General features: G+C 33.2%; 1 protein-coding gene across 4 annotated transcripts in view; it reads left to right on the top strand.

The window, feature by feature from the left end:
• The window catches only part of LOC106879144 (protocadherin alpha-8), a 123,111-nt gene that overhangs the window by 6,962 nt on the left and 102,422 nt on the right, over window positions 1-13,727 (top strand). For all 4 annotated transcript variants that reach the window (XR_008265536.1, XM_052973078.1, XM_052973079.1 and 1 more), the window contains exon 2: window positions 4,544-7,041. Coding sequence is in view for 3 of the 4 variants with exons in the window: in XM_052973078.1 (XP_052829038.1) it covers window positions 4,627-7,041 (2,415 nt within the window). In the remaining variant the exon portion in view is untranslated. The remainder of the gene's footprint in view (window positions 1-4,543; window positions 7,042-13,727) is intronic.

Here is a 13,727-nt window from a genome sequence, read left to right as displayed (position 1 = left end):
CACACACACACACACACACATGTATATATGTTTTAAGGTGAAAATTATAAAAGGCATTTAATATTCTGGCCACTGATAAAATTATTTTCAAAAGTATTTTTATCCTTATATTAGAAGTAAATTTATTATATGTATGTGTATATATATATATATATATATCTATATATATATATATATAGATATATATATACATCAATCTATGCACGCATTCACACTCACACATATATGTATATGTATATTTGATATACGCATACATATTATACACACATTTATTTTATACATCATCTTACAATGTACTTGGACAGATCATCAGTGTTGTTACCTGGTGTTACTGGATGTTTCAGATCTTTGAGCAATCAAGCATCTGATATTCCACTCAATGCTGATCAAGCTCTAACTCTTGTCCATTTAGCAGTGTCCCCTCTGGATTGTACACCTCAGGATCCCTTGAAGTAAACTTTGCTGCCTTTGTAGCTGACTTGATAGCCTGCTAACCACTGGTCTCTGTGATGCCTAACACATTCTAGACCCATGAAGCATCTAGCTGATGAGTCCATTCCATCTCATAAGGTAGACAGATGACTCTCTAAAGGCAATCAAATGACTTTCTTAAGGTAACTAAATAACTCTCTTAAGGTAGTCAAAAGACTTTCTTCAGATTGCCAAAGCTTCATCATCTAATTAGCAATATACATATTCAACAAGATTCTCATTCTCCTAATCTACTGCTAAGCAAAACCATGGGCAAAGGAATGGGCTTAGACAGATTGGCAGAGAAAGAAGACCCTGTTGGGACCACACCTTCCAAACCACTCACTGTGTTGACATAACACCATCGGATATATCTCTTCCTCTCATTGGCCTTCTCAGTATAATCCTTGTAATGAAAAGAGAGTTGTAAGAGAACCATCTACTGGTTTGCTTCCAAGATTCACACCATATTTGGTTTTTAACAATGCTGGGATGACAGTTTTTGGAAACTTCAGCTTCTTTCTAATGTGAACTTCCAGCTTTCAATCTTGTGCTGTAGCTAGCTAGTCAGTGGTCGTGGTCATGGCAGTTGGCAATGAAACTGGTAATCTTCACGTTAGTCCAGACAAATATATATTAACATAACCTTGCATAGTAGCAACAACAAAGTGAATAATCAGCTAAGATTGTAACGAGTAAATTCTACCACATGAATGGAATTGGCCTTTCTCTTATTTATGTTTCTTTTTATATAAATGGATATATATACATGTATACATACATACTTACATTCAGATATATACATACATGCAAACATAAATGTGAAAAAGAGGCACACTCTAACTTTTAAAGCAGTAGAATATATGGATGAAGATAAACTGTTCATGTCTATCTATCTATCTATCTATTTATCTACCTACGTATGTATGTATGTCTTTGTATGTTTGTGTGTGCATATATGTGTGTACGAGTATGTGCATATATTGTATTTAAGAGTTAAGGAAACTCTTGTACATATATTTGTGCATGCCTCATGCATATCTACCTTCATATATACATGTGAATGAGGAAATATTTCTATGTATTTATATAATTATTTATATACACAATGATATCTTCATGTGTGAATATGAGTGTAAATCTGACTGCATGTGTGTATTTGTGTACTTGTATGAATGTGCATAGCTGTGCACATGCTTATGAGCGTGTATGTGTGTGTTTGTGTTTGTGTATATGCATGTATGTGTATGCGTGTGACAGTCACAGCTTAGATACCTGAAATGAATTGACTATATTATACCAAAAAATGGAATGACAGCAGCAAGACATCAGTTATTAATAAGATTATTAAAAGATTATTATTGATAAAATTGTCTTTTATATAACCATATCACTCATTTCTTATTCATCAAGATTCTCATTTATTATCTTGGCTATCATCAATCTATATGAACACACTCCTACATACACTTTTATGCACACACACACACACACACACAAACATGCACACACACACACATACACACGCACAAACACAGGCACACACATACTTGCATACACACATGTATATACACACACACCTGCATTATATATGTGGGTGTATATGTTTATATATATATTTATGTGTGTATATACAATATATAAATAATATTGGATATATATTGTAATATATATATGTATACATATACATACATGTTCACCCCCCCCCATATATATATATATATATATATATATATATGCTCATACATTTATATAAATATCTGTAAATATGTATGTACATCTGTACAAATGCATATGAATACTTACACACACACATGTACATATATATGATGTGTATGTATAAAATGAGATAGTTTTTGGTGTATAATGAATGAGGTTTATGTCACTATCTATAAAATTAGATCTATGTCCATGAAAGTGTGTGTATACTTACACACACACACATACACATATAAGTTCATCCATAAATATTTCTCTTAGTCATGTATATAATCACATGGTTATATACACCACACAGACATAGACACAAGCATTTTTGCACTCACATAAGCATATATCCAATGATAAACATGCATACAGTTTTATGATACTCGACGCTTCCATACAGTTGTGTTTGCTGGAAACTATATAAATAGCTAGTTTTGACATTTGAAGCTTCCATATATCTGCACAGATGACATTGCATATGCATAAATGTATAGATATTTATACATACATTCAAATGTATATATCATACATACATACATACATATAAATGTATATTATATGCATACAGATAAATGTATATAATATATACTTACATACATACATATATATATATATATATATATGTATATATATTATACATACATATATACATAAGTATGCGTGCAGACACACATATATATGCATAAATTTCATCAATATTGTGTGTGTGTGTGTGTTTGCATGTGTGATTGTGTGCATGTGTTCATATCTGCTTATTCGCAAGCTGTCTTTGTGTAGTTGGAATATGAATGTACCCTCATGAATTGAAACACAAAGACAGTTGATAAAGATCAAAGAATAATTTTCAAGATCAAATCAAAGAAAGATCAAAGAACACAAGTTTCCATCCTAGTTTTCAATTGAAGATATCCCTTCACTCATCCTTCCTGATATTAATTAGGGGCAAGATAAAACTGAAAATATCATCATAAAAACATTCAAGTGAGACTATGATTCAAACGCAATACTAGGTTGGCTAACCACAATAATGTTATTGCCAATGTTGTCCTCTTTCTCAGGTGAAATTCATAATAAAAAAATGTCTAAATAAATATATAAATAAATAAAACTAAATAAATAATAATAAAAAAAGTAGAAGCAAGCTAGCTAGCAAATAGTTATTTGCCTGATAGAAATATATAATATATATCCATGAAATATTCTGAGGATATAATTGAAGGAAATAATATCATATATACACACATATACACACACATGTATATATATACATGTATATATATATATATATATATATATATATATATATATATATATATATATATATATATATATATATTGCGATAAAGACGAAGGTATTTCTCCTATGCAGGACCTTTATTGAAACATATCAAACCAGATATTAGCTAGTCTTTGTGTTTGGTAATTTATATTATGCTAGTTATTGAATTTATAAAAATCTATTGTGTATTCAAGTGGATTTTCTGGCGTTATTGATCGTAATTATTTGATATTGGTGAAATATTACAGATATAAGCAATATTTTTATTGCTAAAGGACTACTGAAAAGCAGTTCTATTTTATTTTTATTTTTATATGTTTTCTACTGTACAATTTTTGAGAATTTAATCTCTCTTAGCTGACTAGTCCCAATATGCATGACAGGAGAGGAGAGTCATGCTAAAGAACTGTGAAAAACATTTCGCCTTGGGCACCTATCCTGGTGTCTCTCATGTGTGAAGAATCATTTAAATAATATATACATATATGTTTAATATCTGCATGCCTCTGTGTCTGTGTGCCCATGTGTGTGTGTGTGTATATATATATACATATGTCTAAATGTATGTCTATGCATATGTGTGTATATATCAATATTATTAGATATATAGATACACACACACACACACACATACATATATTCATGTCTTTACATTGAGTGTGTGTATATGTGTGTCTGTATACATATGTATGTGTGCATGTGTGTATATATATACATATATATACACACACGTATATATACATATATATACACATATATATATGTTAAAACTTTATATATTTTTTGATAGACCAAATTTTTGTGTATTTGTTTATTTCTATTTCTGCATCTATTAAGAAATGTCTATTTCTATTATTTGAAACGTAATATATGATATCAGTCTTAGTAAATTGGTTTTGAAGTAGTGGAAAAAAAAGTTGAGGCAATATCTGTAGGATATATAAGAATATCTTTTACTATATTAATAGACATTTTTAGACATTGGTAATAGTGATTCTAGGAAATTGATTTCACTCTTTTTACCTGTATAATTTACTATCATGAAGCATGTTGTAGTTAAAATAATAATTTCTTTCTATTTTTCAGATTTATGGTAAATGCTAATGCCTTGCTTCTAAATAGAAATAAATAAACAGAAATATAATTTATATATATTTTTTTTACTGATTATGCTGGCAGTAGTGTGGCCAAAACTTACATGGATTCTTATGGCTTTGCTGAAGCTATCCTGTTGTGCTGACATCATTTTTCATGTTAAAGAAGGCAGATATCCTGGTGAATATGTTGGGGACATAGCCACCCATAGACTTTTGTTAGAAAGCATTCCATTGCGAGAACACAATCTACTTACATTCAGTCAGCTGCATGAAAGTTTGAGTGGGAAATCTCAGCTATTCAACCTCACCAAAACAGGAAAACTTTACACAGCACTGACATTAGATGCTGAATCCTTTTGTAAATACAACACTGAATGTTCTGCTGTTGTTGAAGTAGCTGTTCAGAAGGAGGATTCTTTTGTGAGGATTATAGAAGTTAAAGTCATTGTCGATGATGTTAATGATAATCCACCAGAATTTCCAGACAAAACAGTTAATCTCCAGTTTTATGAAACTGACGGTAAAGGAACTGCAAAATCAATACCAAATGCTAATGATCGAGATGTTGGAGTTCTGAATTCCCAAATTACATATCAGTTAGCTGACAATGTGAATGAAACTTTCAAGTTATCGGTATCAAAAAAGTCTGTGGGTAAATCTAAACTTGAGATTATTTTAAAGAAAAAACTTGATAAAGAGATTCAAGATAAATATGTATTGAGAGTCATTGCCAGAGACAGTGGCTATCCAACTAAAGAAAATACACTTAATGTTATTGTAACTGTCACTGACCAAAATGACAATGAACCTGTTTTCACCAAGAATGTTTATAATGTTTCTGTGAGAGAAGGATACCACACAAATGAAGCCATTGTTATGATATCAGCTAAAGATTTAGATTCAGGTGAAAATGGGAATGTTTCTTACAGCTTCAATAGTGATACCACAAACCTTACAAAGTCTTATTTTCAGTTGAATAGAGAGACTGGAGAGATTTTTCTTAGTAAAAATTTTCCATTTGATAAAAGACAAACCTATAAGATTTTCATTGATGCCACAGACAATGGCAGTCCTCCATTGAGTTCTACAGCAATTGTGCTAGTTAACGTGTTAAACCAACAGAACAATGCTCCAAGGATTGATGTGAAATTTGTCTCTAAATCTGATGGAAATATTGTTACTATATCTGAAGGAGTGAAAGTTGGTAGCTTCATTGCTTACGTGAAGGTCATTGATAATGACAGTGGCCATAATGGAGAGGTTGATTGTATTCTAAATCACGAGAAGTTTATGCTTCAAAGTCTGGGGAAAAATAAGTATAAAGTTGTTCTCAAAAGTCTAGTTAATAGAGAATTAGAAAGTCACATGGATTTAAGTATTGTCTGTGAAGATAAGGGATTTCCATCCTTAAAGACAGAGAGAAAATTTTCCATAGAAGTGATGGATGTCAATGATGTACAACCATATTTTACAAAAAGCACGTTTAAATTCTTAACTTACGAAAATGAAGAACCCAATTTTCCCGTTGGGTTTATCAATGCTACAGATCCTGATTTAGGTCTGGGAGGACAGCTATCATATTCTTTGTTTGATGAACATGGATATGTTCTTCCATTTAAGATTTCCAATTTTGGATTTATTACAACAACTCAGTCATTAGATCATGAACAACAGGAAACATATAGCTTCCATGTTTTAGTCAAAGACAATGGGACACCATCTTTGAATAACACAGCCAATGTTTTTGTTGAAATCATGGATGAAAATGACAATGCACCTTATTTTACATTTCCCAGTGTTAACCCTTTCAATCTTGATGTCCATTACCATCCACAGAGTAAGAGTGACATCACAACATTAAGAGCTTCTGATAGAGACAGTCATGTAAATTCCTTCCTCAGATACGAAATACTTGGAGGCAACAATAAGCAGTTGTTTAAAGTTAATCCACACACAGGAGTTTTGTCTTTCTCTCGTACAGTTTATCAAAATGATGCTGGATCGTATAATCTAAAATTAGCTATCAAAGACAGTGGTACTCCAGTTTTATCAGCCACCACTACACTGTCTTTGACGTTAACTGTTAGCAATACAACAGCTAGAATGTACACAGCTGAAGACACTGAATCAGACAACAGAATACATATCAACTTGATGGTTATTATTGTCGTAGCAGCAGTGATAGTTTCTGTTGCTATCGTTGTGTCTATAATAGTATGTGTTGTTCATAAAAGGAGTCAGAGAAATGTTCATTATGGCACAACTAATGACTGCACTGGAGAAAGAAGACCATCGGGTTATGTGTGTGAACAAATATCACCAAAATATGATGTTCCTTTTACCATGGTAGCAGATCATGGCAGTAATAAAACTTCTCAGACTACATTATTAAGACGAGAACCTCATTCTGGATACAAATCTGACCATAACTGGGATGGTTCGACCTCAGGGATACATCTGCCTCCAATTAAACAAGAAGCTTATCAGGTAAGTTAGCTCATATTTTCAACCCTTCTAAAATATATTTCTATTACAGACAACTTACCAAATAATGGTAACCTCAGGGATTTTACATATTTTTGTTATAACCTTTTTTGTGATTTGGAAAGTTTCTCTTTAATGCATTTATTATATTATCAAAAAAAAAAAAAGATATGGCAATAAAGTATAACAAACTTACACATGCAATGCTAATTGTTTTAGGAAGCCTGTAGTCAAAAGCAGGCATAGACAGCTTCTCGGCCACTTTATCCTTAACCCAGGATACAACAACCAGTACTTATTACAGATGAATACACTAGAGCAACATGAAATAAAATACCTTACACTAGGAGACAACACATCATTCAATTCAGGAACTGATCCCACAAACTTGTGATTGTAAGCCTGACACCCTAACCACTAAGCCATGTACCTTCATTAAATATAAAATAGTGACAGATCATAATGAATACCACTTTTCCATCCTCCTTGCATCAAAGGCTGATAAATGACCCCTGCTTCCTTTAAAAACATTATGGCTTAAATCATGGAATTTTCATAAGAGTACAAAGATGTTTTTTGTTGTTGTTGTTGTTGTCACACTTCTTTGGTTATGTTTTTCTTCTTTTTTTTTGCTTTTTTACTTCTTTTTTTTACATGATACCATTTTGTTAGATACAGTTAGTTCTGAGAGAAAGTGAAAAAGTGAATGAATGCAGAAGAAAAGAATAGTTCTTAGTACTTGACTGTAGTACTTTAAATGTCAATTCTGACAGAAGGAATGACAAAGCTGATCTCAGCAGAAGTTGAACTGAGTGCAGGGTGATTGGAACAAATACCAAAAGGCATTTCATTCAATGCTCCAGCAGCTCAACAAATTCCATTTCTTCAAATATATTTTTGTTTGACAGTGGCAATGTGCAGTTGGCAATTAGGCCTAAAAAGAAAAATTTTTGATTGAAAAAATAATTCAGTGGTTCTTTGGACAAGTCTCTTCTACTGTTGCCTTGTGCTGACCAAAGCTTTGTGAGTGGATTTGGTATATGGAAACTGGAAGAAGCCCATCATGTATTTTTTATGTTTTACTTGTTTCAGCATGGGACTATGACCATGCTGGGGCACCACATTGAAGGTTTTAGTCAAACTAATCAACTCCAGTACTTAGTTTTCAAGCCAGGTGCTTATTCTATCAGTCCGTTTGGCCAAACTGCTAAATTATTAGTATGTAAACAAGCCTACACTAGTTGTCATGCTGTAGTAGTGGACAAACACAGACACAGACATGCACACATTCTACTATAGCCCTGGGGCAACCAAAGCCAGTGAGTGGATTTGGCTGAGGGAAACTGGAAGAATCCTGTTGTATGTGTATGTGTATGTGTGTCTGTCTGTCTGTCTATATTTGCATGGTGTGATGACTGTTGTTGGTTTGTTTACATCCCTGTAACTTAGCAGTTCAACTAAAGCAACTGATAGAATAGGTACCAGGCTTAAAAAGTATCAGTCTAGAGATCAATTCATTTAACTAAAACTCTTCAAGGCAGTACCCTAGCTTGGCTGCATTCCTGTGATTGACACAAAAAATAAAAAGTTGGATCAAATTGATCAATCACACTCTTCAAGGTCATAATACAATATGACTGCAGTTCAATGACTCAAACACATAAAAGAATATTATTATTATCATTATCATTACTTATTCCTCATCAGGTGGTGAGCAGAAATGTTAGCACACCGGATAAAATGCTTTGTAGCATTTCTTCTGGCTTTACGTTCTGAATTAAAATTCTGCCAAGGTTGACTTTGCCTTTCATCCATTGGGGGTCAATAAAATAAGTACCAGTTGAGTACTGGGTCAATGTAATTGACTAGCACACTCCCTCCAAATGTCAGGCCTTCTGCCCATAGTAGAAAGGATTATTATCAGGGGTGTATATTTAGGGTGTGCACACCTATTGAAAATGGCAAGTTCATTATAAATATTAACCTTACTCATTAATTTACTCTTCACTCTTTTACTCTCTTTTACCTGTTTCAGTCATTTGACTGCGGCCATGCTGGAGCACCACCTTTAGTCGAGCGAATCAACCCCAGGACTTATTCTTTGGAAGCCTAGTACTTATTCTATTGGTTTCTTTTTGCCGAACCGCTAAGTTACGGGGACGTAAACACACCAGCATCGGTTGTCAAGCGATGTTGGGGAGACAAACACAAACATATACACACACATACATATATATACATATATACGACAGGCTTCTTTCAGTTTCCGTCTACCAAATCCACTCACAAGGCTTTGGTCGGCCCGAGGCTATAGTAAAAGACACTTGCCCAAGGTGTCATGCAGTGGGAATGAACCCGGAACCATGTGGTTGGTAAGCAAGCTACTTACCACACAGCCACTCCTGCACCTGATTAGAAAGCTTAATGGAAAACTTTTGTTATACCCCTGCTTGAAATTTAGTGGCACTGGGTGTGGCAGCACACCCAATACAACAACCACTATATGCCATTGATTATTATGTATTCCTCTTATTCCTTAATTTCAAATTCGAATTTATAATCCTGTCGAGTGTTGTGAAGAGATTGTTATCCTCTTTGTATTAATAGCCATGACCAAAGGGCAACAGGGTTGGTTTTAAGTCAACATCAACAACAGGGTATTTTTGTATGTATGTATGTATGTATGTATGTGTGTGTGTGTGTGTGTGTGTGTGTGTATGTATGTATGTATGTATGTATTTGTATAGTGTGATTATAATTGTATAACAAACAAACAGTATTTAGAACTCTATTTGCACTGTTATTAATGGAAAGAGAAAATGGTAAAGAAAACCCACAGAAACTGTTCAAAGTAACTCCTACTGGTTTCCATAGTCATAAAGTTCATAGAGTACACATAAAAAAAATCAAAAACAGGAGATTGATTCCGAAATTATTTAATTACACCATCTTACATCTGTTTCAGTGAATGCTATGGCTGAATTATGTAATTCAGAGCAGATACACTTTTTTTCTAAGCTGGTTGTTGTTCAACAGACAGTGAGATTATTATCTCACTTGAAGATATGTGAGAGATGGCTTCAAGAAAGGCATCTAATAAAAAATTTGCTCAAATTCAGTGTCTTCAGATCCATGGTAAAGTAGATGTTGATGATGATGAGATGCAGGAATGGATTGGTACAGACATGCACTGATGCTGACAGAGCTATCTGGTTAAACAGTTCGTTTCCCAACCAAATGATTTCAGGTTCAGTCCCACAGCTTGGCACTTTTGGCAAGTGTTCTCTATAGTTCTGGACTAACCAAAGCTTTGTAAATAGATTTGGTAGATAGACACTTAAAGAATCTCTCTCTCTCTCTCTCTCTCTATATATATATATATATATATATATATATATATATGGGAGAATATACGAAAAAACAACAACAGACGAGGACAGGTGGTGTAAATAACAAAAGGATGTATTAGTATGACGCTCGGGAATACGGAAAGTCTTTGACGTTTCGAGCTACGCTCTTCAACAGAAAGAATACGGAGACAAGGAGAAAAACACGGAGAAAAAAAATTGAATAGTGTTCAGTCAACGGTCAATCATAATAATGGCCGATCATAACAATGGCTGACCGGAAGTTAGAAATTCTTTTTTCAATATATACATGGTGCAATTGTGTGTAAGTGTTTTGTATCTCCTCTTTACAACATGTAATCGTTGTGAATGAATGTTAGTTATTTCCAATATTCTGCAAACACATGTCTGGCCGGGGGAAATATTATCTTGCTTGGACTCACAAAAGAAATGTTAACAGAAAATTCATCCACCTTCTATATATATTTATGTCTGTAGATATACATTGTATTGTGTTTCTTTTCTTTTCTTTTTTTTATGCTATACTGCTCAACAGAACATATCTATAGATTATATTTAACAATACTTGTAATAGATAGATGTAAATATTCTATCTATATATATACAACATCTTCAGGAATTAATTTCCAAGAATTTAACACATATTAAAATGAGTCTATCCAATATACTTAGGATCATTAATAAGCAGTATCACCATGGACAGTTAAAAAGGATTTTCAGTTACTGATGAAATTTTAACACAAGATTAAAACTAGTCCAGCAATAACTCTTTATCCATCCATGGAGATGTATGTAAACACAAGGAAGTGATATCTATGACAAATTGTACTGGCTAAACTCTTTGGATATATTCAGTTGGTATACATGATAGTATACATGACCGAGTGGTTAGGATATTGCATTCATGATCATAAGAGCATGGGTTTCATTCCCCAGACCAGGCAGTGAGTTATGTCTTTGTGCAAAATACTTCATCTGATGCTACTCTGCAATTGCTTTGACATCTGCCATGTGGTACACCATGCACTTGTACAGGCAATGTTGGCTTCATGGAAAGAATAGGCTAATATACAGCACAAACATTCGATTACTGTAAATAAATCCTTTGTGTAGGTTGTTCAGCAAAAATTTGCAAAACCTGCATCTGTTGTCTATGACAGAAGAGCCCATGATATATATGCAAACACACACACACACATATATATGTCTGTGTGTCATCATCATCATCATCATCATCATCATCATCATCATCATCATCATCGTTTAACGTCCGCTTTCCATGCTAGCATTGGTTGGACGATTTGACTGAGGACTGGTGAACCAGATGGCTGTACCAGGCTCCAATCTGATCTGGCAGAGTTTCTACAGCTGGATGCCCTTCCTAACGCCAACCACTCAGAGAGTGTAGTAGGTGATTTTATGTGCCACCGGCATGAAGGCCAGTCAGGTAGTACTGGCAACGGCCACGCTCAAGTGGTGTTTTTTACGTGCTACCTGCACGGGAGCCAGTCCAGTGGCACTGTGTGTATGTATATATATATATATATATATATATATATATATATATATGTATGTGTGTGTGTGTGTGTGTGTGGGCGTATGTGTATCTGCTCATGTATCAACAATAACCCACACAACAGTTGGTCAACTTAATGTTAACCTAATAAATTAATGGTAATAAGTGCAGGGTGGTAGAGGATATATTCTCTTCCTCTTTCTCCCCCTCTCTCTCTCTCTTTCTCTCTTGTCTACCTTTATTCTCTTCTTTTCTCCCTATCCTCTTTTTGTACCCCCTCCATCTCTCCTTTCAAAACTAACTGCATTATGAGAGGATTGAGGGAACTATTCACTGTGTCCTTTGCCTCCAAGAATTTGTGGAGGGTTGAACAAGGGGTTGTATTTCAATATTTCTTGTGTCTCATTTTTTAAAAATTTTTTTATTCAGATGATGTTTTGTTAAGATTTTTTTGTGAACTTTTCCTTTCATATTCTTTTCCAAAAAAATGTAGAACAAGCCTTTTTAGTTTACTTAATTAGACAAAATAATGTTCACTGAAATGGAATAGCTTCAGGACCATTGACTAAAAATAATTAACCATGATAGTTATTAGATATTCCACTTAGTCTTAATGACAAAATTCACCATGAAAACATTAGTAATAAGGACAATTGGGTCTAGGAGAAAGAAACCTCTGAATCTAAGAAACTAGAGTAAGCTTATCAAAGTAATTTTTAGTAGTAGGGAACAGGTATCAAAAGAATTTTGCTGAGAGCAACAAGGGAATAATATCCAACATCACAATAAGGAGGATCAGAAAAAACCTAGAACTTGCTGTAAGGATTGTTCCTGGAAACCCATTGACAAAAAAAGCAATGTTTTGAATGAAAGAAAGGGGATGACCTGAATTTCTTTTGAAAAATAGATATTTACTCTTTCCTTCAAATGATCGTTATAAATATTTGAAAGGATTATATGAATAATTCAAGGAAAATTGTCTACAATTGACATGAATATGATGGTGTTATGGTGCAATGGTGTAGGTTGTAACTCACCAGTTGAAGTATTGGTGTGAGAGTCAAGCATTCTCAGCTATGAATGTGTCACTGCACGATATTGCAGGAAAAAAAAGTTCACAAAAGTATCAGTTTCCTTATACAGAACAACTCTACAGACTGGCAAAAAACCAACATGTTAATACTCTGGTTCATTCTGCCAAATTAGCCAAAACTTTTGTCCAAGATCATGAAAAAAGAGATTTGTTTTGCTTTGGATTTCTCTTTTTTTCCTTTTGGACTATCTCCAGGTTTGAACCCTTTAGAAAATTTATGACAGATCGTTTTAGTTAAAGTTGAATTCAAAACTTTGAAAATGTAGCAAAGCTTTATTTTTAGGCAATTAACAAAAAAAAAAAAAAAAAAAAAAAAAAAAAAAAAAAAAAAGCTACAGTTTAGTCTGCATCACTGTAAAAGCTTGCTGAGTGTATGATTAAAGTGATTTACAAAATGAAATTAAACATAACAAAAGCAAAAACAATAAATAAAACATTACGTGATAAAAATAATTATGCCAGAAACATTAATTAATAAATTTTAATTATGAATAAATATGAATCTTTTATTATATCTGAAAACAATATATGATATGATTTTATTTAAAAAAAGAGAGCATTTGTTTTTGAAACTTAATTCTATCAACTTTTAATCAGAGGCATAGGGATATATTTGTATATATGCTTGTATTTATGAATGTATATATGGATTTACATATATATATATATGTGTGTGTGTGTGTATATATATATCATCATCATCGTTTAACGT

The sequence above is a fragment of the Octopus bimaculoides genome, chromosome 14 (assembly GCF_001194135.2).
Source record: "Octopus bimaculoides isolate UCB-OBI-ISO-001 chromosome 14, ASM119413v2, whole genome shotgun sequence".
Classification (NCBI taxonomy): domain Eukaryota; kingdom Metazoa; phylum Mollusca; class Cephalopoda; order Octopoda; family Octopodidae; genus Octopus; species Octopus bimaculoides.
The sequence above is the reverse complement of the archived record's forward strand: the minus strand, read 5'-3'. Positions and strand labels throughout refer to the sequence as shown.